The sequence below is a fragment of the Acipenser ruthenus genome, chromosome 2, assembly GCF_902713425.1.
Source record: "Acipenser ruthenus chromosome 2, fAciRut3.2 maternal haplotype, whole genome shotgun sequence".
Classification (NCBI taxonomy): domain Eukaryota; kingdom Metazoa; phylum Chordata; class Actinopteri; order Acipenseriformes; family Acipenseridae; genus Acipenser; species Acipenser ruthenus.
Window position 1 is genome coordinate 105,661,157 of NC_081190.1, and position 25,718 is coordinate 105,686,874.

General features: G+C 36.1%; 1 protein-coding gene across 1 annotated transcript in view; it reads left to right on the forward strand.

Moving 5' to 3' along the window:
* Positions 1–10,971: 10,971 nt before the first annotated feature.
* The window catches only part of stx18 (syntaxin 18), a 55,736-nt gene continuing 40,989 nt past the window's right edge, over positions 10,972–25,718 (forward strand). The window contains exon 1 of the mRNA XM_034015631.3: positions 10,972–11,282. Coding sequence (XP_033871522.3) covers positions 11,130–11,282 — 153 coding nt within the window. The 5' untranslated portion in view covers positions 10,972–11,129. The remainder of the gene's footprint in view (positions 11,283–25,718) is intronic.

Genomic DNA, 25,718 nt, shown 5'->3' on the forward strand with positions numbered 1-25,718 from the left:
GTTTATATTGTGGTTTAGATACAACCTTTAACATGTCACAATCTTGAGATAATGTGATTTCTACATAACAACCCCAACTCCCACCCCATGTCCCTGTGAATCACCAAGTCACTCAGTCCACCTGTTTGTGTAAGTCACAACTGGAAATTGTAACCAAATACATTTCAGCTGAGCTTTCTGTCATAAAACAGGGGGTTTCTGTCAGCATTAAGGGTTATGAGGTTTGCAAAAAAAATGATGGATGAAATTAAGGTCAGACAACTGTGATTGTAAAATAAATAAATAAATAAATAAATAAAACATTTTGGCTTATTCCAAACCTGGTAATGCTTGTTGTCATGTTTGATTTCTTGGTGGCGAGGATGCCTATTTATAAAAAGAGAAATGTCAATGTTCAATTGTGATAAAAGATAAATGAGGGGGAATGAAAAAAAAAGATCACCAACAATAAGTTATAGACTACATATACATGTAATGAATACTACTGTATTATCTATGTGTATAATAGATAATTGCAAACATTTAACTGAAGATGTCACATCTCTAGCTGTAGACTGAAGATATATGATCATGCGGGGGTAATCATGGGGGTACCACTGTGTCATGTTTCATGTCAAGACCCCGATTTCTATAATCAACTTGTCAGGTCAATGGGTCATATTCAAAGACAGGATTGGTTACACTCCTTCAGGGCACAGAAGAGCCAGTAGCGTATTCTAAAGGGTTCTTTTGTATGTTAAATTACAGTGATGTAATGAAAGATTTATTGTAGTGAAAATAAACTGTTCATTAAAAAGGATCTGAAGACTTGAATGTTTTCAGGGAAAATTAGCAGACAAGTCCTTTCCTGCCCTTGTTGATTAGAGCACCACACTATACTTTTTCACCCGGTGACATCAGGCACTTTTGTTATCAGCTGGAAAAGACAATGCTGTTTCAGGCTAATTAAGGCACCCCTGCTTCTCTTAATGCTGTTCCCACAGTAACTTACAGGACCACCAAAAGAAACAGTGCCTTTACCACTGGAATATAAGCTAGCTTCCATCAAATATTTGGACACCCACACACCAGTGTAGTTTACCAGGCTGCACAGGGCAGCCTAAGATCTGTGCATTTGGAAACCTCAGACTACCCCAAATTACAATCAAGGTGGGGAAAAACAATCAGAGAAGAGTTGATGTTATAGTTATTATGCAGCCACATCCGGTGTTCCATGGTTTAGAGAGTTTTATATGTAGAATTGGTCTAAGTACAGGTCACAGGCGAAGTGCTTTGTTGCGTTTCATCCAGTGTACTTCTCCACATTGCTCCATTTATTGCATGAATTGTTTTTTTTGGAAAAATAATTATACTACTGTAGATTGATGTGGATGATTCTGGAATTCTTTATCTTTAAATAAACATTGTATCAAAGTACTAGGTTATAGTACAAAGACAATATTTTAAAAGCAACATGAAAAATGTAACTTCATAGTATGTTATAGTTATTGTGTGAACTCTGGATGTACTCTTCCACAAATGTATTATGGTCAGAAGATCTCTCTGTGAAGAATACAAACATTGCTTGATTAATAAACCAGCTTGTAACAAATTTGTAGCCAGTAACCCAGAAGGTAAAACATTACCTCTGTGACCAACGCTTGCAACTATTGTGTGTTGTGCTTCATTAGCCTGATAACTGTGTTTCCCCATTTAAAACAAGTTGACGTGCTGTACTGCCCTTTACGGGACGTTGTTCATGACACATACCACTTGGCATTGTAAATTAAGCAGAGCCAAACCATTTTCAAACAGTCTTGGGCGATGAATCTCCATCATAAAAAATGTGACACCTTGGCAGCTACGTTGACAACACCAGACAACCCTGTGGTGTCAAACATGTCTGACTAGCAGCTGTTGACAGCTCCAGCTTCCACTCAGCAGTGTTTGATGTTGTGGCCCTGATTTTTCTCAGTACTGTACTTCTGTAAGTTTTAGAACAAGCCACTCAAAGAAGAAGCATATACTACGGCTGCTAATGGAGCTATCAGTAAAGTAGATCCAAATGATTGACTTCCACCGGATTAGAAGTATGACCTTTGGACGAACAGACAGAAAGGTACCTCCATGTGTTCTCAGATTCTGATAACCTCAACAAATGTTCTGCAAATGGTTAATTATTAATTTAGTAGCAATTCAGAATGACTAGGTGGGACACATGTCCATTTTACCACTTAGGTTTACTTTAGCTTTGCTGTACTCTGTATTGTATTTGGGTCATCATGATACTGATTGTTTTCATACAGATGGGGAATGAAACTGAACACTTATGACAAATTATTCTCAGCAGTGCTTCTGAATAGACATGGAGCTTGCCTTCTGACAATCAGCCCTTCCTGTGCCTTTAACAGTGGGGAATGAAAAGCTCATAAAACATAACATGACCAAATTGTATCCTGTAGGTACAGTATAGATATCGTCCAGTTTAATATAATAACATCGAAAATTATCAATTCAGAACTGATGAATACCTAAATCTGCTCCAGGCAGGAGTATTCAAATACCACTCTGGCATTTATTACCATAGTTTTATGATCTGTAGACGTTAACTTAAATATAGGCTACTCCTATAATTTATGTAATAAAAACATGCCACATAGTTATAAAGGTTAATTGCTGTAAAGTTTATAGTTATAAATCGTTCACTATTTAAAATAATCTGTTATACAATGACATTAGAAATGCGTGTAGAAAAGGAGAAGCCATACTAATGGTGGATTTCAACTTCCCCCGTATAAAATAGGAGAACCCAGTGGGGAGCACGACGGACAAAATTGAAATGGTGGAAATGACAAATGACTGCTTCCTAACGCAATTTGTCAAGGCACCGACTAGAGGGGAGGCATGCCTTGATTTAATCTTTTCAAATAACAAAGACAGAATAATTAAAACAGACGTCAGAGAGCCATTGGCAAACTCAGACCACAACATGGTTTCATTTGAAGTGTTTTTTAAACCCCCAAAAGTAATGACTAAAGCTAAGGTTTACAATTTTAGAAAAGCAAACTATGAAGGTATGAAACAGAGATTAACAGAAGTAGATTGGAGTAAAACAGAGAAAACATCCACAGAAAAAGGATGGCTGTTTTTTAAAAATGTAGTACTAGAGGCGCAAAACAATTACATCCCAAAAGTAGACAAATCTAAATCTAAAACAAAATGGCCAAAATGGTTTAATAGATCAATTTAAAAAATATTCAGCGAAAAAAGGCACTTTTCGTTTAAAAGGGACCAAAAACAAAGTACACAGAAAGAGTACTTGGAACTGCAAACACAAGTCAAAAAGGAAGTTAGAAAGGCCAAGAGAGAGATAGAAATCAATATTGCTAAGGGGGCTATAAACCAATTCCAAAATGTTTTTTTCCAATATTATAACAGCAAGAGAACATTCAAAGAGGCGGTTAAATGTCTAAGGGACACAAATGGCAAAATCATAGACAAAGAAAAAAAAAATAGCAAATATATTAAATGATTACTTTTCACAGGTTTTTACAAAGGAGGACAAGGACAACATGCCCCGCATGTCGACCTGTTCCTATCCAGTTTTAAATAACTTTAGCATAACAGAGGCAGAAGTGTTAAAGGGACTAGGAGCTCTTAAAATAAACAAATCCCCTGGGCCGGATGAGATCCTCCTAATAGTACTCAAAGAAATGAAAGAAGTTATTTACAAACCGCTAAGTAAGATCATGCAACAGTCTCTTGAGACAGGGGTTGTATCAACAGACTGGAGAATTGCAAACGTAATACCGATCCAGAAAAAGGGAGACAAAACCGTACCAGGTAACTACAGACCAATAAGCCTGACTTCTATTATATGTAAACTTACAGTAACTATAATAAGATCCAAAATCCAAAAATTACCTATGTGGTAACAGTATCCTGGGAGACAGTCAGCATGGTTTTAGGAGAGGGAGATTGTGTCTAACCTGCTTGATTCTGAGGATGCAACATCGACAATGGATAATTGCAAAGCATATAATAATATAATCTCTTTCTATAGCACCTTTCATAGTGGACCACCATCACAAAGCGCTTTACAGAGGTGGGCTGTGAACTGCACATTATATGCAGAGTCACTTAAAATTGGACATTTATTTAACATCTCATCCACAGGATGGAGCACAAGGAGGTTACTCAGGGTCACACAGTGAGTCAGTCAGTGGCAGAGGTGGGATTTGAACCAGTGACTTTCTGGTTACAAGCCCTGGACTTTAACCACTGGACCATACTGCTTCCTGACACGGTTTATTTAGATTTCTAGAAAACTTTTGACAAAGTCCCGCATAAAAGATTAATTCTTAAAGCAGTAGGGATTCAAGGAAATGCAGGCACATGGATTAGGGAGTGGTTAACATGTAGAAAACAGAAAGTACTGATTAGAGGAGGAAACAGGTGGAGTACCACGGGGATCAGTAGTAGGTCCTCCACTCTTCCTAATCTACATTAATGACTTAGATTCTGGTATAGTAAGCAGACTTGTTAAATTTGCAGATGACACATAAATAGGAGGACTGGCAGATACCATTGCAGCAGCAAAGGTCATTCAAAATAATCTAGACATCATTCAGAAGTGGGCAGATACATGGCAAATTACATTTAATATAGAAAAGTGTAAGGTACTGCATGCAGGCAATAAAAATGTGCGTTATAAATACTACATGGAGACACCGAAATTGAAGAAGGGATCTATGCAACAGATCTAGGAGTTTATGTTGACTCAGAAATGTCTTCATCTAGACAATATGGGGAAGCTATAGAAAAGGCCAACAAAATGCTTGGATATATTGTGAGAAGTGTTGAATTTAAATCAAGGGAAGTAATGTTAAAACTTTACAATGCATTAGTAAGACCTCCTCTAGAATATTGTGTTCAGTTCTGGTCACCTCACTACAAAAAGGATATTGCGGCTCTAGAAAGAGTGCAAAGAAGAGCGACCAGAATTATTCCTGGTTTAAAAGGCATGTCATATGCAGACAGGCTAAAATAATTGAATCTATTCAGTCTTGAACAAAGAAGACTACGCGGCAATCTGATTCAAGGATTCAAAATTTTAAAAGGTATTGATAATGTTGACCCAGGGGACTTTTTCGACCTGAAAAAAATAAATAAGGACCAGGGGTCACAAATGGAGATTAGTTAAAGGGGTATTCAAAACAGAAAATAGGAGGCACTTTTTTACACAGAAGCTGACACCCTGGGATCCTTCAAGAAGCTGCTTGATGAGATTCTGGGATCAATAAGCTACTAACAACCAAACGAGCAAGTTGGGCCAAATGGCCTCCTCTTGTTTGAAACCGTTCTTATGTTCTTATGTTCTAATTCGTGACGGTAAATAGACTTGGCATTGTGTAAAGTCTTGTGAAAGAAGTAGACCCGGACCCTCCCAGATGAGCATCAACCAGCAGTTTCAGAACCTTAGAAATCACTTTAATTGAGTGGTAACCCCACTGTAACTAATATGTAATTTTAAACAAGTGTTGAAAGATATAACATTGAATCTAATATTAGCTATGGTAACTCAACATTTTAGTGTAAAACTGAAATAAATATAATTAGAAAATAAAGAAACGATTGTGTGCATTGTTAATACAAACTGAACCGTGTGACGGTCAACAATGTCTGTCTCAGGAAGTTGGCAGCTCTCAGCAAATCTATATTGGCACCGTAGAAGAAAATCTCTCGCTGCCATGATTTACAATGTTCCTTATTCTTGATTTGGATTAAGCGTATTTCATGTCTGTTATCCCGAAGGTGATTAGCAACGTTTGTAATTACGTTGCATGACTAAAATGATCAGCCCCTACATAGGTACTGCGGGAGGCTGTGTGGTCCAGTGGTTAAAGAAAAGGGCTTGTAACCAGGAGGTCCTCGGTTCAAATCCCACCTCAGCCACCGACTCATTGTGTGATCCTGAGCAAGTCACTTAACCTCCTTGTGCTCCGTCTTTCGGGTGAGATGTAGTTGTAAGTGACTCTGCAGCTGATGCATAGTTCAAACACCCTAGTCTCTGTAAGTCGCCTTGGATAAAGGCGTCTGCTAAATAAACTAGTATTAATAATATACACACACAGTCGCAGATAAAAGTATTTGGTCAGTTATAAAAAAGGGAAAAAACACAAAGAAAGTGATTTCTATCATTTTTAATTGTTCTGTTGAAAGATATAAATTAGAGATTCAGCTAATAAACAAATAATACTACTACTGTAAAATGACCAACCACTATGTAGGTACTACTGTAAAATGACCAGCCCCTGTATAGAAAATGCATAGTTCATTTACATTTATTTAGAGCACGTAATATTTTATGTATTTTGTTTGGTCCAAATCAATACGTGTACTAAATATTTGAATGCATATTAAATACAGTAATCCGTTGTGTATTGGCCCGCCACATATCCACCTGAACTGGTTATCCGCCATGATCACGTTTTTCAGCAATGTCACCCACGTGTACAGCACTAATGCAAAATGGCTACAGGAAAGCAAAACCAAGACCAAGTTGTGCTTATAATTGAAAGTTGTTTTTTTTTGTAAACCTCTGCATTTTGCTACCGTGTAAATTACCAGACACTAATGTAAATGTATACAGCACAGTGGCAGGGCAGGAGCATGAAGTTTTTTTTGTGTAAATGTATATTGTAAATAGTGTGTATTTATTGTAATAAATTAATGAAGTACCTGAAGCTACCGGGAGAGCCTGCCTGCTGTGTGTGATTGCCAGGTGTGGAATCTAATCAGCAGGTGTGTTCCTGCAGGGCATTAATTTATTATTATTATTATTATTATTATTATTATTATTATTATTATTATAAGGTTCAATTTATTCACTCAGGGCTGCTGCAAAGCCAAAGCAAACTGGGCTAAAGAAGCTGAAATTCGCCGACGTGTGTTTGTGTGTGTGCGTGTGTGTGTGCGTGCGTGCGTGCGTGTGAGTGAGAACCAGAATGAGGGTTGGATACCGAAGAGTGAGTAAGCAAGTCGAAACCGCCGACAGCCGGGCGAGTAGCCAGAGTTTGTTTATTATTGAATAGAGAAGATTAGTTCAGAGATTATAGATCCCACCAAAGTTCACATACGCTGTGTTGTATGTACTCCGTGCGCTATCATTGCTGGTAGTGACAAGTGAGCTGTTCGGTGTGTTGATATATAAATAAATCCTGTTCACCTGCGGGGCTTATCAATTTAAACCTCCGACTTGATCTCCTGCCTGTCACTCAGCAGTGAATGCACACACCCACACGGCTACCCTGTTAATAAATACTGTATCCTGTAGCAAGAGGCAGAAAACAAGAGAGACGGTTGGTTCTTTCAATGCTTTTATTTAGCACGCTCTTCTCAAGACACACAAAGTCCACAGCTGTCAGCTTCTCAGGATTCAGGAACAGTGACAACAACTGTGTGAATATAGTAACTGTTACAGCTGTGTATAACGGTATTTAAAACAGAATTAATTCATCCGACTTTTTACATATCCGCCCTTACTCTGATCCCACCACACTCGGATACGCGATCAGATGTTCTTCAATTCCGTACCATTCCATACATCCACCGCTCTCTTTTTGAAAAGCATCTATACGTGCACAAGTGTTTTTTTTTCTTTTTTCTTAGAGAGATTGCAATGGTGCAAGACCACAGTGGATTGTTTTTTTTTTAAATGAATCACTAGACATTTTTTTTTTTTTCCTTCTTCAGGGCAGAGTAGGTTTATCATACAGTACATTTCTAAAGCCCCTTTCACATTGGCATGCCCTACCTGTTTCAGAACCTACTCGGGTCGGGAAGCAGCTTGTTACGGACGCTTCCATCCAAGCTTCTGAGGATTGAACCGTCGGCCCAGATGTTGTTTAGAACAAATGTTTCTACATCCCTGCTGCAATGTGGTAACTAAACAGAATAAACAGAAATCGTGTCGATCCACATCCTGAGGTGGGTAGCTGGGACCCGGGTTAACCCAGGTATGACCCAGGTATATGGTTCACACTACACATGTTTTTTTTTTTTTTTTTTCATTTATTTATTTATTTATTTATTTATTTATTTATTTATTATTGTTATTATTATTATTATTATTATTATTATTATTATTATTATTATAATACTGTATATCATGAATTATGCATTTCTCTGTATTTATTATGGATTTTCTTGTTACTGCATCTTGTAAAGCGCTTTGTGATGGTGGTCCACTATGAAAGGCGCTATATAAAATAAAGATTGATTGATTGATTGATTGATTGATACGCGGGATTGTGACCCAGGTAGCCAGAGCCTGGTTCTGGACCGAGGTAGGAGTGCCAGTGTGAAAGGGGCTTAAGAACGTAAGAACATGTGGGGGCATACTTGTTGCAGAGGAAGTAAATGTAGTTGTGTGACAGGGTGAGGAGCCCTGCACATGAAAAGGGGGCGGGGCAAAGCCCTGCCATAAATGTATTGTTTATTTTAGAACGGGGTACCCCTCTGCCCCTGTGCAATTTATTATTTTGTATTTGTTTTGTATTATTATTATTATTATTATTATTATTATTATTATTATTATTATTATTATTATTATGACGATTTATTGTATTTATAACTATGACAGCGTAGCCGTGTTGTTTTGCTATTGTTTTCATTTAAATGTGTTCTGGCAGAGGCAAGGTCGGCAGCTCGTCGCCTGCCAGTAGTAATTAAAAACCTTGTGTAGAAGGTGGCCATCTCCCGAATTAAGTGATTAATTTGTTGCTAATCGGAGATGGTCACCTGCATAAAAGCCTTCAGCTTTCTGCACTCTGTGGGTGTTCAGAGGCGTGAACAAGAGTGATAGAGGAGGGTAAAAATCAAAGATAAAAATAAGTAGGATCAGTGAAGACTACTGCCTAGCCTGGTTGTATTATTTTGTGTTCGAGATTTGTTTTTGTTTGAATATTTATTTTACTCTGTGAGCACAGTTTTTTTTTGTTAAAATATTTTATTTATTTTTGTTTCAAAATAAAACGGCGCAAGCGCCATTGCACTGTACCTGCAGTGTCTGAGTCCTTCCTGCTTCTGGCCTGATGACACCACTACAGCCACCCCTGTCGCAAGATGTAAGAGCAGTGTTTAAGTGTTGTGCCAGTCAGTGATTATAGGGGAGACCGGGGATGGTTGTCACATTTTTACTCTTTATTATTTTCCTCAATCTGGTGACATTCTGCGAGGTTCTGTCCTAGTTATACTGAAGAATAACTCTTCATGTATAAATTGTTTTTTTTTTATTTCAGCATAACTTTTCCAAATATGATATTTAGATAGTTGAAAATGTGCCGGTCACCTGTGACAACTTATTATTATTATTTATAGAGATATCACGTTTTTATTTTTACATATAAATACCCATACAGTTGGATTTTTACTGGAGCAATCTAGATAAAGTACCTTGATCAAAGGGTATAGTAGCAGTGTCCTCCACCTGGGATTTATACAGTTGGGTTTTTACTGGAGCAATCTAGGTAAAGTACCTTGCTCAAGGGTATAGCAGCAGTATCCTACACCTGGGATTGAACCCAACCCCCCCAAAGCCCTAACCACTACTCCACACTGCTGCCCCATGCTGGGGTTGGTTGTCACAAAGTATGTTCTTGCTTATACAGTAAACAATAAAGCAACAATGTTTTGTTTTAAAATAACATAACGTTTCTACTGTGTACAATGACAGAAAAAAGTTGTATTTTTACTTTTTATGTGAACATAAAAAATTAGACCTATATATATTTGAAATGTTGACCTATGCTACAAAATAATACTACAGCCTCCACAGAACTGGAGGACAAACAGTAAATAATTTAAATAAGCATTATATGGTGACATATCCTACATGCTGGTGTAAAAAAAAATATAAGACTTCTTCCTATAGGATTTACATGTGACAACCTGCCCCAACCAGACTTTACATGACAATTAAATTCTCTCAGTACTACTGGGAGAACCTAATGGTTTTGTTTTTACACCAAAAGATAGCCAGTATCTGGTTGTATTTAACATAGCCATCAGTTCAAACAAACTCCAATACTACTAATAGTTATAACATAAATAACAAGATATACATTTGTTACTTTGGGTATGAAAAAAAAAAAGAAATATATGCTAACCTTTATGTTAGATGGAATTGACCTCAAATTACAAGATGGTTGAGTTCTAGACAATAGAACACACATATCAGTGTTAATACCAACCCTGGTCTCCCCTACAGTATATTCTAGAAAATGAAGAAAAAACTACATTTTTTTTTTTTTACAATGTAGCCATGGTGTGCCAATATAATATTACTGAAGGTTTAAGGTTTAAGAATTATACAATTATAGTGCATTCCAATGAATTGCATACATGATAATTGCATATTCCTGTTAACTTTAAAAAAAAAAGTGAAGCACATTTCCTGTGAAAATGCACATGCAGTAGATTCCTGTGAAATGCATATCCCCTGTGCCTCACAGTTTTATGCATTTAACCACAATAAGGAACATACATTTTCAAAAGAAATGTATGTCACAATTGTATGCAATTATCAGGTAAGCAATTACATGTATTACACTGTATGTTACTGATAGTTGCATATGCTGGTAATTGCATGAAACAGTTACAGTAGGCACATGGGCTATGCAATTAACAATAATCTACTGTAATATAATCTTATTTAACATGACGTGCATCTGGAATTATTTAAAGTTGAATATCAGTGTCTCTTAAGAAATTCAAGATATTGAACACTTCACCAAACTGTTTGTGTTTACAATTAGAACAACAGGAACTTGAGCCCTCATACTACGTTATTTTGTTCCTAGGGGTATACGGGTCAATTCTAAAGGTTTTCTTGCATTCATAAGAGACCAGTTACAAACAAAGCCCAAAATATGTGCTAAAAACGACGAATACAAATTGTAAGCAACTGCTTGCAAGGCCACTAGTTTTAAGAGGAACTGGCAGCACTGGGAGGTATGAGCCCACGTGTATTACTGTTTCGTCGCGTTTGGATGACGTGATCAATTGGTGACGTGTCTCTTGACAGCAGGGTGAAAGCTTTTTGCACAGTTTTTTATTTTTAAACATCTCGCGGAAATATTGCTATAAACATGGTTGTTGATATTACTTTATTGTTCAAAGCCAGCGTAAAGACTGTCAAAACAAGAAACAAAGCAATCGGAGTGTGCTTCGATTCAGCAAAAGACGAAATATTAAAGAAAAGCAGACCGAAGAGTGACTTCTCCAGCAGAGCTAAGGAAGTGGTGAGTGTTGTGCTGGATCTGTATAATTATTATTATACTATAATTAATATTCCTACTAGCTCGCCAGACAGTGCATGCACAGAGACGTCAGGCCTAAAATAAGATATTCTAAATGCTCTCTACATAAACCCCAGCTAGTAGTTTGTAAAGCCGGTGTTTAGCACTGTGTTGTTATTAGGATAAATACCATTGAAGGCTGAGGGCTTGAGTTTAATTAATTGTAGTGTACTGTCAATAAGGATAAGATGAGCGCTACTGCAAAGCATAGCTTTTAAATAAACACAGTGAAACTGTTGGAGTATGGTAGCTGTCACATCTAGTAGATGATCTACAGTTAGTTTTATATGATGAAACTGCATTCCTGCATTCGCCATGTTGGCTCCAGCTTCTCCATCGTTCTCTAGAGCATTCTCAACTCAAGTCTTTGTTGGAGCCACAATTCAGTTTCATGCACCAACCACCATATGAGAACAGCTTGAATTACGACATTTTTTCATGCCATGTGTAGATTTAAAAGGGTAGCACGCAGTTCCTCGTCCTGGGCGGGGATGGCAGTTTCTGTGTAAACAAGAGTTTTAAAACGTATTTGTATTCTCGGGAACTGTGTGCGGAAGAGAAAACCAAGTATAGTAATACACTTACACTTTCCAGGTCAAACGAAAAAACAATAAAACCACGCATAATAAAAAGTTTTTCTATGAAAGCTGAGAAAAATAAATCACATTTACTGCGTTACTGCGAACCTATGTGAGTGAAGCCGACCTACAGTGAGAAGGTACCAAGAAAATAGTTTAATATTGGGCCTCCATATTTACCCAGATTATGAAACATAATAACGTGTGCAAAAGAATATCCTTAGCAAGTTTCATCAGAATTGTACAAGCAGCAAATATATTAAAACGGTTACTGTGATATACAGTACAGACAAACAGCCTCAACTACTGCAGATTATGATATTCTCAATCACTAGAAATCTGCAAAAAAGTGTAGCTGCTGCCTCCATTACTATTTCCCCTTTGCAGGAAAATGCATCTTCAGCAGTGGATAATGAAACAGTTGCAGCTACTGTAGCTTTGAAACAGAAACAACTCAGTATATACATGTAGGAGGATACTTCTGCTGTGAGAGATCTAGAAAATTCACTAGTTTTCAGTATGTTACAATGAACTATTGACATTTCTAGCATAGGGGTCATTGCATAGCTTCTTGTGATACATATGCAAATACCAGTGAGGTTGATAACCTGAGAATAAGGCATAGGCATTTAGAGCTTCCTTTAATGTCATGTTTTAAAATGAAAATACATGCGTGCTGTACGTGTGTTTCTTTCTGCACATTTGGGAACTATTCAGCTAATGGAAGTGCAAAACAGAAATGTATAAAATGATTTTGTTAGCTACATTTACTTTAAATTTAATAAAATTGCACCAGTGGGATTGCATATGATTCGATACACATAAAAAATAAGAATCTGGCAATATGCAAGTTCATTTCTAATATACAAGTTCATTTCTAATATACAAGTTCATTTCTCCAAATGTACTGTACCCTATGTTAGTTCAATTAAAGGTGATTTTCATAGTACAGTCGCCATCGCTTAGAATGGGCGTGTTTGTATTACTGTAACATGATTTGCCTGCAGTAAGCGATGGACGGTGTAATCTCCCACACAATTATTATTTGTTTATTTAGCAGACGCCTTTATCCAAGGCGACTTACAGAGACTAGGGTGTGTGAACTATGCATCAGCTGCAGAGTCACTTACAATTACGTCTCACCCGAAAGACGGAGCACAAGGAGGTTAAGTGACTTGCTCAGGGTCACACAATGAGTCAGTGGCTGACATTCAAAATGTCCCCCAATCACCAGTACAGTAATCAAAACAAACAAGTGTGTGTGCGATTACAAATCTTTATTAAGACACTCATTACACTAATAAAAATTTAGATTCTGTTGATTTTTTCAGTATTACTATGCAGGACAGCCACAATAATATCGTTGCCTTTATTAAAAATGTGGACGGATTAATCTACTGATTAATCAACTAATGCCCATAAATTAACCAATCAAAAATGTTAATCGATTGACAGCCCCAGTTAAAACCTATGAATGTAATAAAAAATGCAAACAAGTACAGTACAGGCAGGCTACATCAGTGCAAATTGTTTCCAACGAAGAACTCTGGACGGTCTTTTTTTGCAAGTGTGGATAGCAAACTTTGTTAGTTTTCTAAAAAAAAAATCCCAGTTAGGATGCTGCTCCATAGCACGCAGCTGTGTTAAAATCATCAATGTCTGTTTCAGGCAGAGCGTCCTGGTTGCTAAGGTGACGCAGCTGAGAATTCTTTCTCTGACATCCGCACTGGTGTTGTCAGAGTTTCAGTCTTGGTTGTATTTTCGTTAGCACTCTCCTCCTCAACTACAGAAAACCCTGCTTTTTTAAGCAACATTGTATTGTTTGCTGCCTGACAGAGTTCCAAGCATTCTTTAGTCAGCGAATGGCATCTAACAGAGACATTTATTTACATACTGAATTCTCGTACAGCCGTGCTTGCTGTTGCAGGGATCAAGTAGCCAAGGGGTCATCGCTCAGTAACGAGGTGCAAACAGCTGATTGATTGATCTGTCAAGCTTTTACTATGTCTATGTGAATGGCAAGGTAACGAGGTGAAAACAGCTGATTGGTGGATTAGTAAGAGCGATTACTACAGTATAAGCAGTGCGTTTGTTATTTAAATCTATGTGAATAGCACATAACAAGATCCAAACAGCTGAGTTTGCCCGATTATATACGGCATGCTTAACACGGTATAAAATATGCCTTTGTTATTGAAATCAATTGGAATGGCAAATGGCAAATGCTGTTTGCCCGATATAAACGGTTGCCTGCAATAACTCTGGACGGTATAAGCCAGGGTTTCCAAATCCTGGTCCTGGGGACCCACTGTGTCTGCTGGTTTTCATTCCAACTGAGTTCTCAATTACTTAATTGAACTGATAATTTGCTTAATTAGACCTTTTTACTTGTTTTCAGCTCAAACAGTTGCAGATTTCAAGTTAGCTGTAACATTTTATAAGTGACGTAACTGGGGTTAAATCTGTCCCAGCAATCACAAGTGTGACCATTCCCCAGTTAAGTAATTTATGCTAATTTGGGAGTGGCCACATGTATAAAAGCAAGGAGAAATCGTTTGAGAGAGGGAGTAGGTGAGTGTTTGCGTGCGTGCGCTGTAGTTTGTGTTGTTCAGTGAAGGCGAATGCCCAGCTTGACATTAGTGTTTGACATCCGTATTGTTTTGTTTAAAACTGTTATTTTGGCTCTTGTGCTTGTTTGTTTTGTTCCTGTGTTTTTTTTTTCTTTCTTTATTAAACATGCGCAACACAACAGCTCTTAAACTGCAGCGTTTCTTGTCTCTGTGTCTCATTCCTGATGCTGTTCTGCTCTGCTACAGTAAATATTTTGTTTTTGCATGTCATTTGTAGGCAAAATCTGAATTTTATTGACCCTTGTCTTATGTTTTTAATACAATACTGGAATCAAAAGTTGTTGGTTTGGCTGCAGATACTACATTTTGCCATGTTTCATAGTCATGGTTCATGTGCTGTACCACAAGCCACCACCAAAATGATTCTTGCTTTACAGCACTTAACATCAGAGATGTAAATGTCTGCACATCGTCAGCATTACGTAGCGTGGGCGTTTGAAACCACCTAGTTAATTTCCAAGTAACTTGGTTTGTTGGTTAGGAAGAACCATACTATGTGCATAGGGCATTTTATATTTTCAACAAATCAAGAAATATTTTTTTTCTTTTTTTCACATTCTCAGGGTAAACTAGAAAAACATTTTAACAATATTTGTACAACAAGCAGCAAAAGTGTAATTTGTGTCATCAAGACAAATTTCAATCTAGGCCTCCAGATGTGAAAGTTTTGAGAAACGCTACTTGCAAAACAGCCTGTGAAAAACCAGAAACCCTATATGTAGTTCCACAATTATTATTGTGTTTAGCGGTCATAAAAAGTGTCATATTCCAAAACACATTCTGTAAACATTTAAACATCTTTACAATAATACAGTTAACCCTTGTGTGTGTTTGTTTATGTGTTTTGACAGTACAACCTATAATTTTATAGTTCATAAAATTATTTATCATTTTCAAGCTCAATATGGGTGCACCAATATAATCCCAAATATAATTAAAATAAAGATTACATGAAATACTATTGACAGTATTTTTGCATTATGTGTACATTTAAAACAATGCCTACGTATATTTCTTCTTCTGAGGTATTGTACTGTAGATACTCTTGGGAAAGTGATGCTGACCAGAAATCTCCAACTGACTTTTACACCGCTTCATTAAGAGTATGATTATTCTTAGCATTATGTCAAAGTAAATAATAACCTTTCAGTTAAAGTATCTGTAACATTTTAATTTAGTCTGCATGCAATCTTTTTTTTATTCTACTTCAAAACCACCTGTATATCTAATTGTTTAGAAGCAGTGTTTTTAAACAGCTTCTTTTAATTACGGGAGATGATTTTATTACATACTCAACTGGGCAAAATATATACTGGAATGATGGGTTGCCAACATGTAAAACCGTCAGTTTATTTTAATACTTGTAGACATTTATCCAGTCACTAAATGTTTAAACTGAGCTCAGTGATATGTTACTAAATTAATTCAGTATGTTATTCATTTGCTTTCAATTTATTCACAGTCTCAAGCTCTTTAAAAGGGATCACATCTACCCCAGACACAGATACAAACAGACTCTCCTGCTTCATAGCTCTGCTTTACCTACAGCAATCAGTATTTGTTCGTAAGAATAAAAGAACATTCGCCCCATCTTGCTCGTTTGGTTGTTAGTAGCTTATTGATCCCAGAATCTTATCAAGCAGTTTCTTGAAGCATCCCAGAGTGTCAGCTTCAACAACATCACTTGGGAGTCGGTTCCAGACTCCCACAATTCTCTGTGTAAAAAAGTGCTTCCTATTTTCTGTTCTGAATGCCCCTTTATCTAATCAACATTTGTGACCCCTGGTCCTTGTTTTTTTTTTCAGGTTGAAAAATTCCCTGGGTCGACATTGTCAATACTTTTTAGAATTTTGAAAGCTTGAATCAGATCGCCGCATAGTCTTCTTTGTTCAAGACTGAATAGATTAAATTAAATTATTTTAGACTGTCTGCATATGACATGCCTTTTAAACCCAGGATAATTCTGGTTGCTCTTCTTTGCACTCTTTCTAGAGCAGCAATATCCTTTTTGTAGCGAGGTGACCAGAACTGAACACAATGTTTTAGATGAGGTCTTACTAATGCAATGTAAAGTTTTAACATTATTTCTCTTGATTTAAATTCAACACACTTCACTACATATCCAAGCATTTTGTTGGCCTTTTTTTTATAGCTTCCCCACATTGCCTAGATGAAGACATTTCAACATAAACTACTAAATCTTTTTCATAGATTCCTTCTTCAATTTCAGGATCTCCCATATGATATTTATAATGCACATTTTTATTGCCTGCATGCAGTACCTTTCACTTTTCTATATTAAATGTCATTTGCCATGTGTCTGCCCTGTTCTGAATGCTGTCTAGATCATTTTGAATGACCTGCTGCAACTGTTTGCCACTCCTGTTTTTGTATCATCTGCAAATTTAACAAATTTGCTTACTATACCAGAATCTAAGTCATTAATGTAGATTAGGAATAGCAGAGGACCTAATACTGATCCCTGTGGTACTCCAGTGGTTACCTCGCTCCATTTTGAGGTTTTTCCTGTAATCACTACTTTCTGTTTTCTACATGTTAACCACTCCCTAATCCATGTGCATGCATTTCCTTGAATCCCTACTGCGTTCAGTTTGAGAATTAATCTTTTATGTAGGACTTTGTCAAAAGCTTTCTGGAAATCTAAATAAACCATGTCATATGCTTTGCAATTATCCATTGTCGATGTTGCATCCTCAAAAAGATCCAGCAAGTTAGTTAGACACAATCTCATCTCCCTTTCCTAAAACCATGCTGACTGTCTCCCAGGATACTGTTACCATATAGGTAATTTTCCATTTTGGATCTTATTATAGTTTCCATAAGTTTACATATAATAGAAGTCAGGCTTATTGGTCTGTAGTTACCTGGTTCGGTTTTGTTTAAATGCTTCTGAACCAGCTCGAGTATCCATTTCCGAGTAGATTGGTTCCCATTTTATTTAAGTGAAATCTGTCCCACCTATATAGATAGGCCTTTCATCAGCACCTCTAGTAGAGATTACTGTATCAGTGCTCAGCCAGCGGTTCCAACAGCCTACCACACTGAACTTATGGAGCCTTTTTATATCCAACCTGCTTAAATTAATCAACCACATTGTTTAATGGATTGGATAACTAATCAGGGTCCGCCCCCCGTTTCAGCCTCATTTTTACATGAACGGGAGACGATTTTCATGCTGGGATATAGGTTGTTAAGCCTAGCAGCAGACACATCACCCTGTCACCCTGTAACACATTTTTCTGCATGTGTTTGTTGTAATTTATTTTGTATCTCATTAACTTGATGTAAAGATAATTGCATTTGCCAAACAACATTTTAGACTAGGTTTGTACTTGACATTGTACCTGTAGATTTTTTTTTCTTTTTAATGAAGCAAAATCTACAAAACAACAGTTTTGGCTCAGAAAAATGGCTAGGTATTTGAATGTTTCCAGTGACATGGTCATGTACATGCACGCAGATTGCACTGATCCCCAAATAAATATCACTTACAACAATTTCAGTGAAACCCTAAGAGGTGCACACATGCTAAAAACTCTTACTAGACAATATCACAGTTTTGTAAAACCCACATTTTCCATATTTGAGTGAACCCTTTCTCTTTAGTTCTCTGTAGCATGAAAATGAAAATCAAAAATCCTCATTTATTGAGAAGTGGAAAAAAAAACTTCTATTAAATGTTAAAAAAATATATATATATTTTCATCTCCTCCTGTTGTATGACTGTGTGCTGTTAACTGGCTTTGATCCTTGAGTCAGTACGCTAGTTCAAACTCTCATATTCCTGTGGTTTGTGAATGTACAGGACTCACTTCACACTATATTCTTAGTAAATCCATAATAACAAAATTGTAAAATAGTCAATTATGGAAACACATTATAGTGATGAAAACCTTTTAACCATTAGTGGAAAACAAATATTGTTAAATGAAAATAAAAACCATGTCTAACAACCTGGATGCTGACTTTTGGAAATATAACCACTTTGTGGTATTCCATATACCCAGCGATATTGTTTGAAATTGCTTGAGAACTGGAACTTGAAATTGTGAGACTGGAATGTCCTGCAGACAATTATGTTGCGGTCAGGTTTTGAAAAAAAAAAAAAAAACTCGAACTATGATTTCATAAACATGCTGCAATAACATTTTCTTTAAACTTAACAGTTTCTTTAAGAAAGTCGATACTCTCGTGAGGCAGTGATTAAAGGTGGAACATCAAAAAAGGGAAAATATGAAATTAAGACTTCAGTAACAATGTTGACGGTTTGCTTAGAATGCAAAACAGATGTGCTCTTTTAAAGGGTTGTATTTCTTCCATCGTGCTGGGTGACAGTTACAGATTCTGATCGTAAAAATAATTATGTATAGATAGTGTGCGTTTGCTATGTTTATGTTCTAGCGTGTAAGCATATCTTGAACCAAGAGATATTTGGGTCAGTTCATCGGCTGACAGTCTCTCTTTTAAAAAATTGCACATACACTCAGCTCTTTAACCTGTGTTCTTTTAAAATATTTTATTTACGGCATCTAAAATATATGTATACTGTATTTCTAGAAAAAATATTTGTGTAAATGATGCCCCCTTATGCTGTTGTGAATTAGACACTCGCAGAGCTAAGCAACTAAAGAGGTGCTGTTGCTATTTGGAAAGGTATAAATGGATGAAGGGATGTAGCTCAAAGACTATTGCTACTAAACCACTTGGCCATGCTTTCAGTACCACTTGAAGTGTAGTGGATTATAGCAGTGGCTTAAATTTGGAAGGCATGATGGTACTTCCTCAGTAATAGCTCTGCACTGTACAGTAGTGTCCTGCTACAAGGGAAACTGTGGGTTAATGCATTGCTGTTCTAGCCCTCTGAATGGTCACACAGTCATTATTATTTGGCTACACAAATGTATGGGAACCAGGGTTAGCTGAGGGGAGAGAAACATGGTCTAGAAAAAAAAATGTTTCACGCATTTAGTCACACTGTGCTGTTGAGATACATAAGAAGAAAAATATCTTAAACTTGGAATATTAGTGTTATTAATAACAGTGTGCAACTGTAATTAGGCAAAGCAGGTAGTATACATACATAAAGCACACATAGAAAACTGTTTCCATGGATAATTATTATACTACTCTGTCTGGGTGTTTAGGCATTGGCCTGTAGCTGCAGGCTTATTTGCATATTGCTTCTGCTCATTCATTTTCGTTTTGTACATAAATAAACGGTAGTGTTCATTTTGTTGCATTATTTGTTTTTTCTTTTGTTTAGGCTAATTATGAAATTTATTCATGTATCGCGTCTTTTTTCATGACAATCAGATATTCTTGAAATAGGGTTTTTATGGAGTTTCTTTTTAATTTTATTAACAAGCTACCTGGAGCTGCGGGTTTATAATGTTTTTTATATGTGTTTTTCAGGAATACTTGCATACAAGATTTGTGTATCTAATCTGAGTATCTCGGATTGTAAAAGGCTACAGTAGTCAACCAAGTTTTCTTTTTGGATGTCATGTTTAACTATTGAGCTATTTACAGTACTGCGTATTTTTCAACGATACTAAAATAAAAGGATGCCTGAAGTCACTGATGATACAGTAAACACAAATATAATATTTACATGCTAAGATTTTCTTCATTGTAACCTTATTTGCAACATTATTTAATTAAATACTAAGAGGTAGGGTCCAATTGTTCTAAATTGCTAAAAACATCACAATTACTAAAGTCATACCCTCGGGAATCAAGAAACCATTGAACAGATGAAAGTACATTTTGAAAAGTCTGACCTTACAGGCAATCATCAACATTAATCAAAACAGTCCCCCCTGCCCTGACGTACACACAGTCCATCTGTGTCTAATCCAGTAATTATAGACAGAGTTCAATTACCTTTTCAAACTTGGAGCAGACAGGAGACTGGGCAGTGCCCAAATGTAGGTTTTGTCTAGACCACAAATTGACCACAGTCTAAAGTTAAAAATGTATTTCCAATGTTGTTATTCTGTTCTCCTGCACTTGATAGGTTTGATAGTTTCTCCGCAGCGTACATTTCTGCTGTGTTTGACATGTTTCGGTATCACAGACAGCTTTATCGTCACGGTTTCCATTTTCACTCTTGTTTTACTTGCGTTTACTCCAGCGTATACTGGTTTATTATGGCTTCTTTGAAAACACTTCAACATTAATGTGCAGTTGTGAATTTAATACATTGGAACATGTGTACATTTAAAAAAAACTCCACCCTTTTTTAATATGTATCCTCTATTTGTTAAAGCTGTATGTTATTTTTGCCAATACTGTTACCAGTGGTTTATTGTGAGTTAAGACTTTTTTTTAAAGACATTAGCCTAGTACTCAGACTAGTAAATTATTAATAAGATGTCTAATATAAAGTTTAAATTAAATAAATATGAAAGTAAACAATATATCCCTGGTTTGTACTGTGTAAATATGACCTGCTAGTTTTACACTTGCCATGTTATTATCAAATAGGTACAGTAATTCATTAGACAGTGACAACATGTGGCCCTATATTTTGGTTTCCACATTATTCCTTTATAGTCTGTATCATATCAGTTTTTTTTCCAGAGTTCTTGAAACAGCTTTACACTTTCTGTTAACGACACCAAGAACCGTCTAAAACAGTTTAAACACAACTGTCTTTAAATAACAATTACATCTCTGTGAATAAGGTCCTATATTGAAACATTTGTATATCCTTTACATTTCCCTTCACATAATTTATCTAAATGGAGTTATGAAGAGCATCCGTTTTAGCAGTGTCCAGTTAAGCATTAATGTCTAATACAAGGGTCATTGACTGTGGCAACACTTCTCGAAAGAGTAGGTCAGTTATATTTACTGGTAATGACCGCCGAAGAAGATATTATAAACAGACTTGTGTGTGTGTGTGTGTATAAAGAAGTGTTTTATGTGTTTTGTTTTTAGGTTATGTTGTGATATTGATTGTTCTGGTTGCTTGAAATTCATGTCATCTGAAGTGAGTTTTAAAGTCCTGTCAGCTATTAGAGGGAATCTACCTATTCAAAACATGATTGGCTAAGATGATCTGTCAAGTTTATAATACAGTTTAAGCATTTGTTACGCAGTAATTTACCGTTTCTGATTGTGGCTTCACAACATACTGTGGTGTTGAGTACTGTAACAAGTTATTTGGGGTTTTGTAATGGTGTTAGCATTTGCAATCAATTGTCATCAGCATTATTACGTATACCATTAAGTGCAGTTTTATGAAGGATTGTTAGGGATCCTGCCAAAAGAATAAACAAAGATGTATCAAATATAATTTTCTTAATCCCTTTCGTGAGAGTTGCAGTGCACATGTTTATATTAATTAAATTATATAAGTATAACTTATAATACTGCAAGAAATTAAACATATCAAACAGGCAACTGGCCATCAAGAAAAGCTAACTTCTCTCTACTGCAGTCATACTGTGATTACTTTTTTTCAACTCTCAACTGGAAGATGACCTTTTATTTAAAAGATTCTTGGATTTGGGGGCCTCTAAATACAGTAGTTAGGAAAATAATTTTCTGGAATGGTGACCTGCAATTTAATTCTGTTACCACAATTGAGTACCCTGTGGGATAATGTTGTTGCGTCACAATTTTTTTTTTTTTTTGTCAAATTTGGCCTGCAAAACACGCAAGAAAAATGACTCTATGACAGCTGTGGGCAGTTTTCTTTTACAAGCTCATTGTTATTCAGTTCAGAGCATAACTCAGTTCTGGCAAACTGTATAACAGCTCAGTGGTATTCAAATGCTGAAAGAACAGAAAAAATGTCTTTTGAAATTACCAGTTATTACCATTGCATTGCAGTATATCTGTCAGAAAGTCTTAAATGCCTTTATTTTAACACCATTTGGGGGGGTCTTCACTTTTATTAGAAATGGAAAACCAATCATTTGTTAAATAAAATTAACAGTTTATCGTATGATACCCAACTGCAAAATGGTATAAAAGTGTGTATGATAAATGGGCAGACACTACCAGTGCAAAACAAAAAAAATTACATTCATTACATCCTTCTCTTTTTTCCATTTATATTAATAATATTGCTAAGGGAACAGATAATAAATATATCCGTCTCTATGCTGATGACACTATTTTATATTCAATTGGCCGTGCTCTATCTTCACTGCTATCAGACTTGCAAACAAGTTTTAATCAGATTCAAAAATCTTTTTGTGATCTACGTTTATTGCTTAATGTTGATAAAACTAAATGTATGTTATTTAATAGGGGACGTGCAAATGTTACCAATCCTGCAGTTCTTGAGCAAGGCTGCACAATTGGTACCTTTTGTAAGGTTGACCTTGAGCAAGTGGAAGTTTATAAATATCTGGGTATTTGGCTAGACAGTGAACTTACTTTTAAACCACATATCGTTAAACTACAATCGAAAGTTCGAGTTAGACTCATGCTTCACATGGCCAGCTAAGTACTTGTTGGTACAGATGTCTGTACTACCCATTTTAGATTATGGAGATGTCATTTATAAAGCTGCTTTTAATGTTGTCCTTAGGAAGCTTGATGCTTTCTATCACTCTGCAATAAGATTTGTCACTGGTGCTCCCTACCGCTCTCATCACTGTGATCTCTACACTTTGGTTGGCTGGCCCTCACGTCAAACACATCGGTTATGTCATTGGTACAGACTCATTTATAAAACCCTAATCGGGAAATCACCCCTCTATTTAAGCGAATTGTTGACGATATTAGTCTCCTCTTACAACCTTCGATTCAGCAATTTGATTAGTTTAATTGTCCCTCGTGTTTTTACTGCTGTTGGGCATAACTCATTCCAATATGCAGCTGCTCACGATTGGAATGAGTTACAATCAAGGCTTAAACTCCCTGGTTTTATCTCAGAGGGTGCTTTCTTTTCTAGACTTGAAGCTTTCTTCCCTGTTTCATGTGCTTGTCAGAGCAGACACTGATTTTATTAGGGTTTTTTTTTAATTGATTTCGTATTGTTGTAATGTCTCTGTCTGTCTATGTATTGTTGTCTGTTGTATTTATGTTGCCTCTTGGCCAGGTCGGCATTTTAAATGAGAACTTGTTCTCAATGTCTTTACCTGATTAAATAAAGGTTTGAATTGAATTGAAACAGCCTCTAAAGAGGAGAAAACTAGCTTAACATCTCGCATATAGGGGTGTCCTGAGATGGCGATAAAAATGTTTTCATGATTTTACCAAAGAAATCATAATCAGATATTCTCTTACTTGACTGGCTTGATATGCTGCAATGCTTGTTGTGTTACCTGTGATGGTCCACTTAGCATTTCAATTTCAAGTGGTGTATCCCTCATTAATTAAAAAACAACATACAAATATAACCTCATTCTATTGCTAATATATTTCACATACTGTGCCATATATCCGCCACCTTCATTTTGATTTTGTAAATTCACCTATTTTAGAAAGCATGTGTGTATTTAAGAGTATCCCATGTAAAGGCAGCAACAAAGATGGTGGATTCTAGTTATAAAATATTGCAAGCAGCTAACAGTGGAAAATGTAACGCCAGGAAACATTAAAAAAATGCAAAGGGAAGCTTAGGCATCAAGTTTTGAACACTTGAACTACAAAATGCCTACTAGGCAAAGCATATAAAGCATGCCAAAATACAAATTCATTGTTTTTTCATAGCATTATTATTTATTTCTTAGCAGACACCCTTATCCAGGGCGACTTACAGTTGTTACAAGATATCACATTATGTTTACATACAATTACCCATTTATACAGTTGGGTTTTTACTGGAGCAATCTAGGTAAAGTACCTTGCTCAGGGGTACAGCAGCAGTGCCCCCCACCTGGGATTGAACCCACGACCCTCCGGTCAAGAGTCCAGAGCCCTAACCACTACTCCACACTGCTGCCAGACATCGATGCATCGATGAATCCTATACAAACATTGCTGAAAAGCTTCCCCAGAATGTAATTTAAAGTGGGAGATTTAAAAAAAAAAAAAAAAAAGTTTAACTTGCTTACAGTATACTTAGTTAATTTTTTTTTTTAAATAAAATACTTTTTTTTTTTTGTCCTGACAAACTTGAGGTTAATTTCCTGTTGTCACTGTTGACTGTTTCTAATAGAAAAGTTATTGGGTTCTTCAAGATTTGTAGATGTCTCTTGTTTTAATAGCCTGCAGTTCAGAGCCCTGTGCCAGACACATGTTGTAACTACTTTTAATTTTATTGAAAGCTCTGTGAATGATACTTGACCTTGCCTTTGGCTGCTTATCAGTATTTGTATCACAAGTGGTATGTTTTTCATAACTCCAATGATGTATCCTCTATTTACCAAAAACATGTAACCCTTCTAAATGCTGATGAAGTCATATGACATCTGAGCATTCTTTAATCAATAGGTTTTCTGCAAATGTAAGAAAAAAGCTCAAAGCAGCTTTATGGGTAATTAAAGCTGGATGTAGAGTATATTAAAAATAAAAATCAGCAATGCATATAGTACAAATGAGCTGAAAAAAGATACACATTTGAGGTGATTTATTGCAGTAAAAAAACATAATTAAACCAAGTGATATACTGTAGGTGATGATTGTTTTAAATTGAATTGGCCCACTCAATAAATATAATAGTAACAGTTCATGGGAACTAGAGTAGCAGTGAGCTGTTTATAAATGTTATTGACAGCAGTTATTACCTAATCTGTTCAGTATGCAAGTATAGCAGCACTATTGTGCCATGCAGATATGGTTTCAACTTAGTTTCCATGTTAAACTCCAATTTTTGAACCGTTAATATCTTGGCAATGGTACGGGGTAGAGTGGTGTCCTTTGAAATATTAACACTTTGTCTCTTTAAATCTTTAAAAAGTATTAATAGGATTAGTATTTTTAAAGATAATATGGGGGTCAAAACGTTATGGGGGTCAAAAATGTTTATTGCAGTTTTTTTTACAGCTTAGACCTACTTCAAAATCAGTGATCAACATGTTTCCTGTAAGTGCAAACCATCTAATTGGTTATTTGTATCTTGCTCTTAATTGTACTGTAATTCTTGATATGTATTTTTTGTATACAACTGTAAATCGTCTACTAATAAATAATAATAATAATAATTAACATAAAAGATAACGTTGTTCTTTTGAACTAAAGTTAACTGC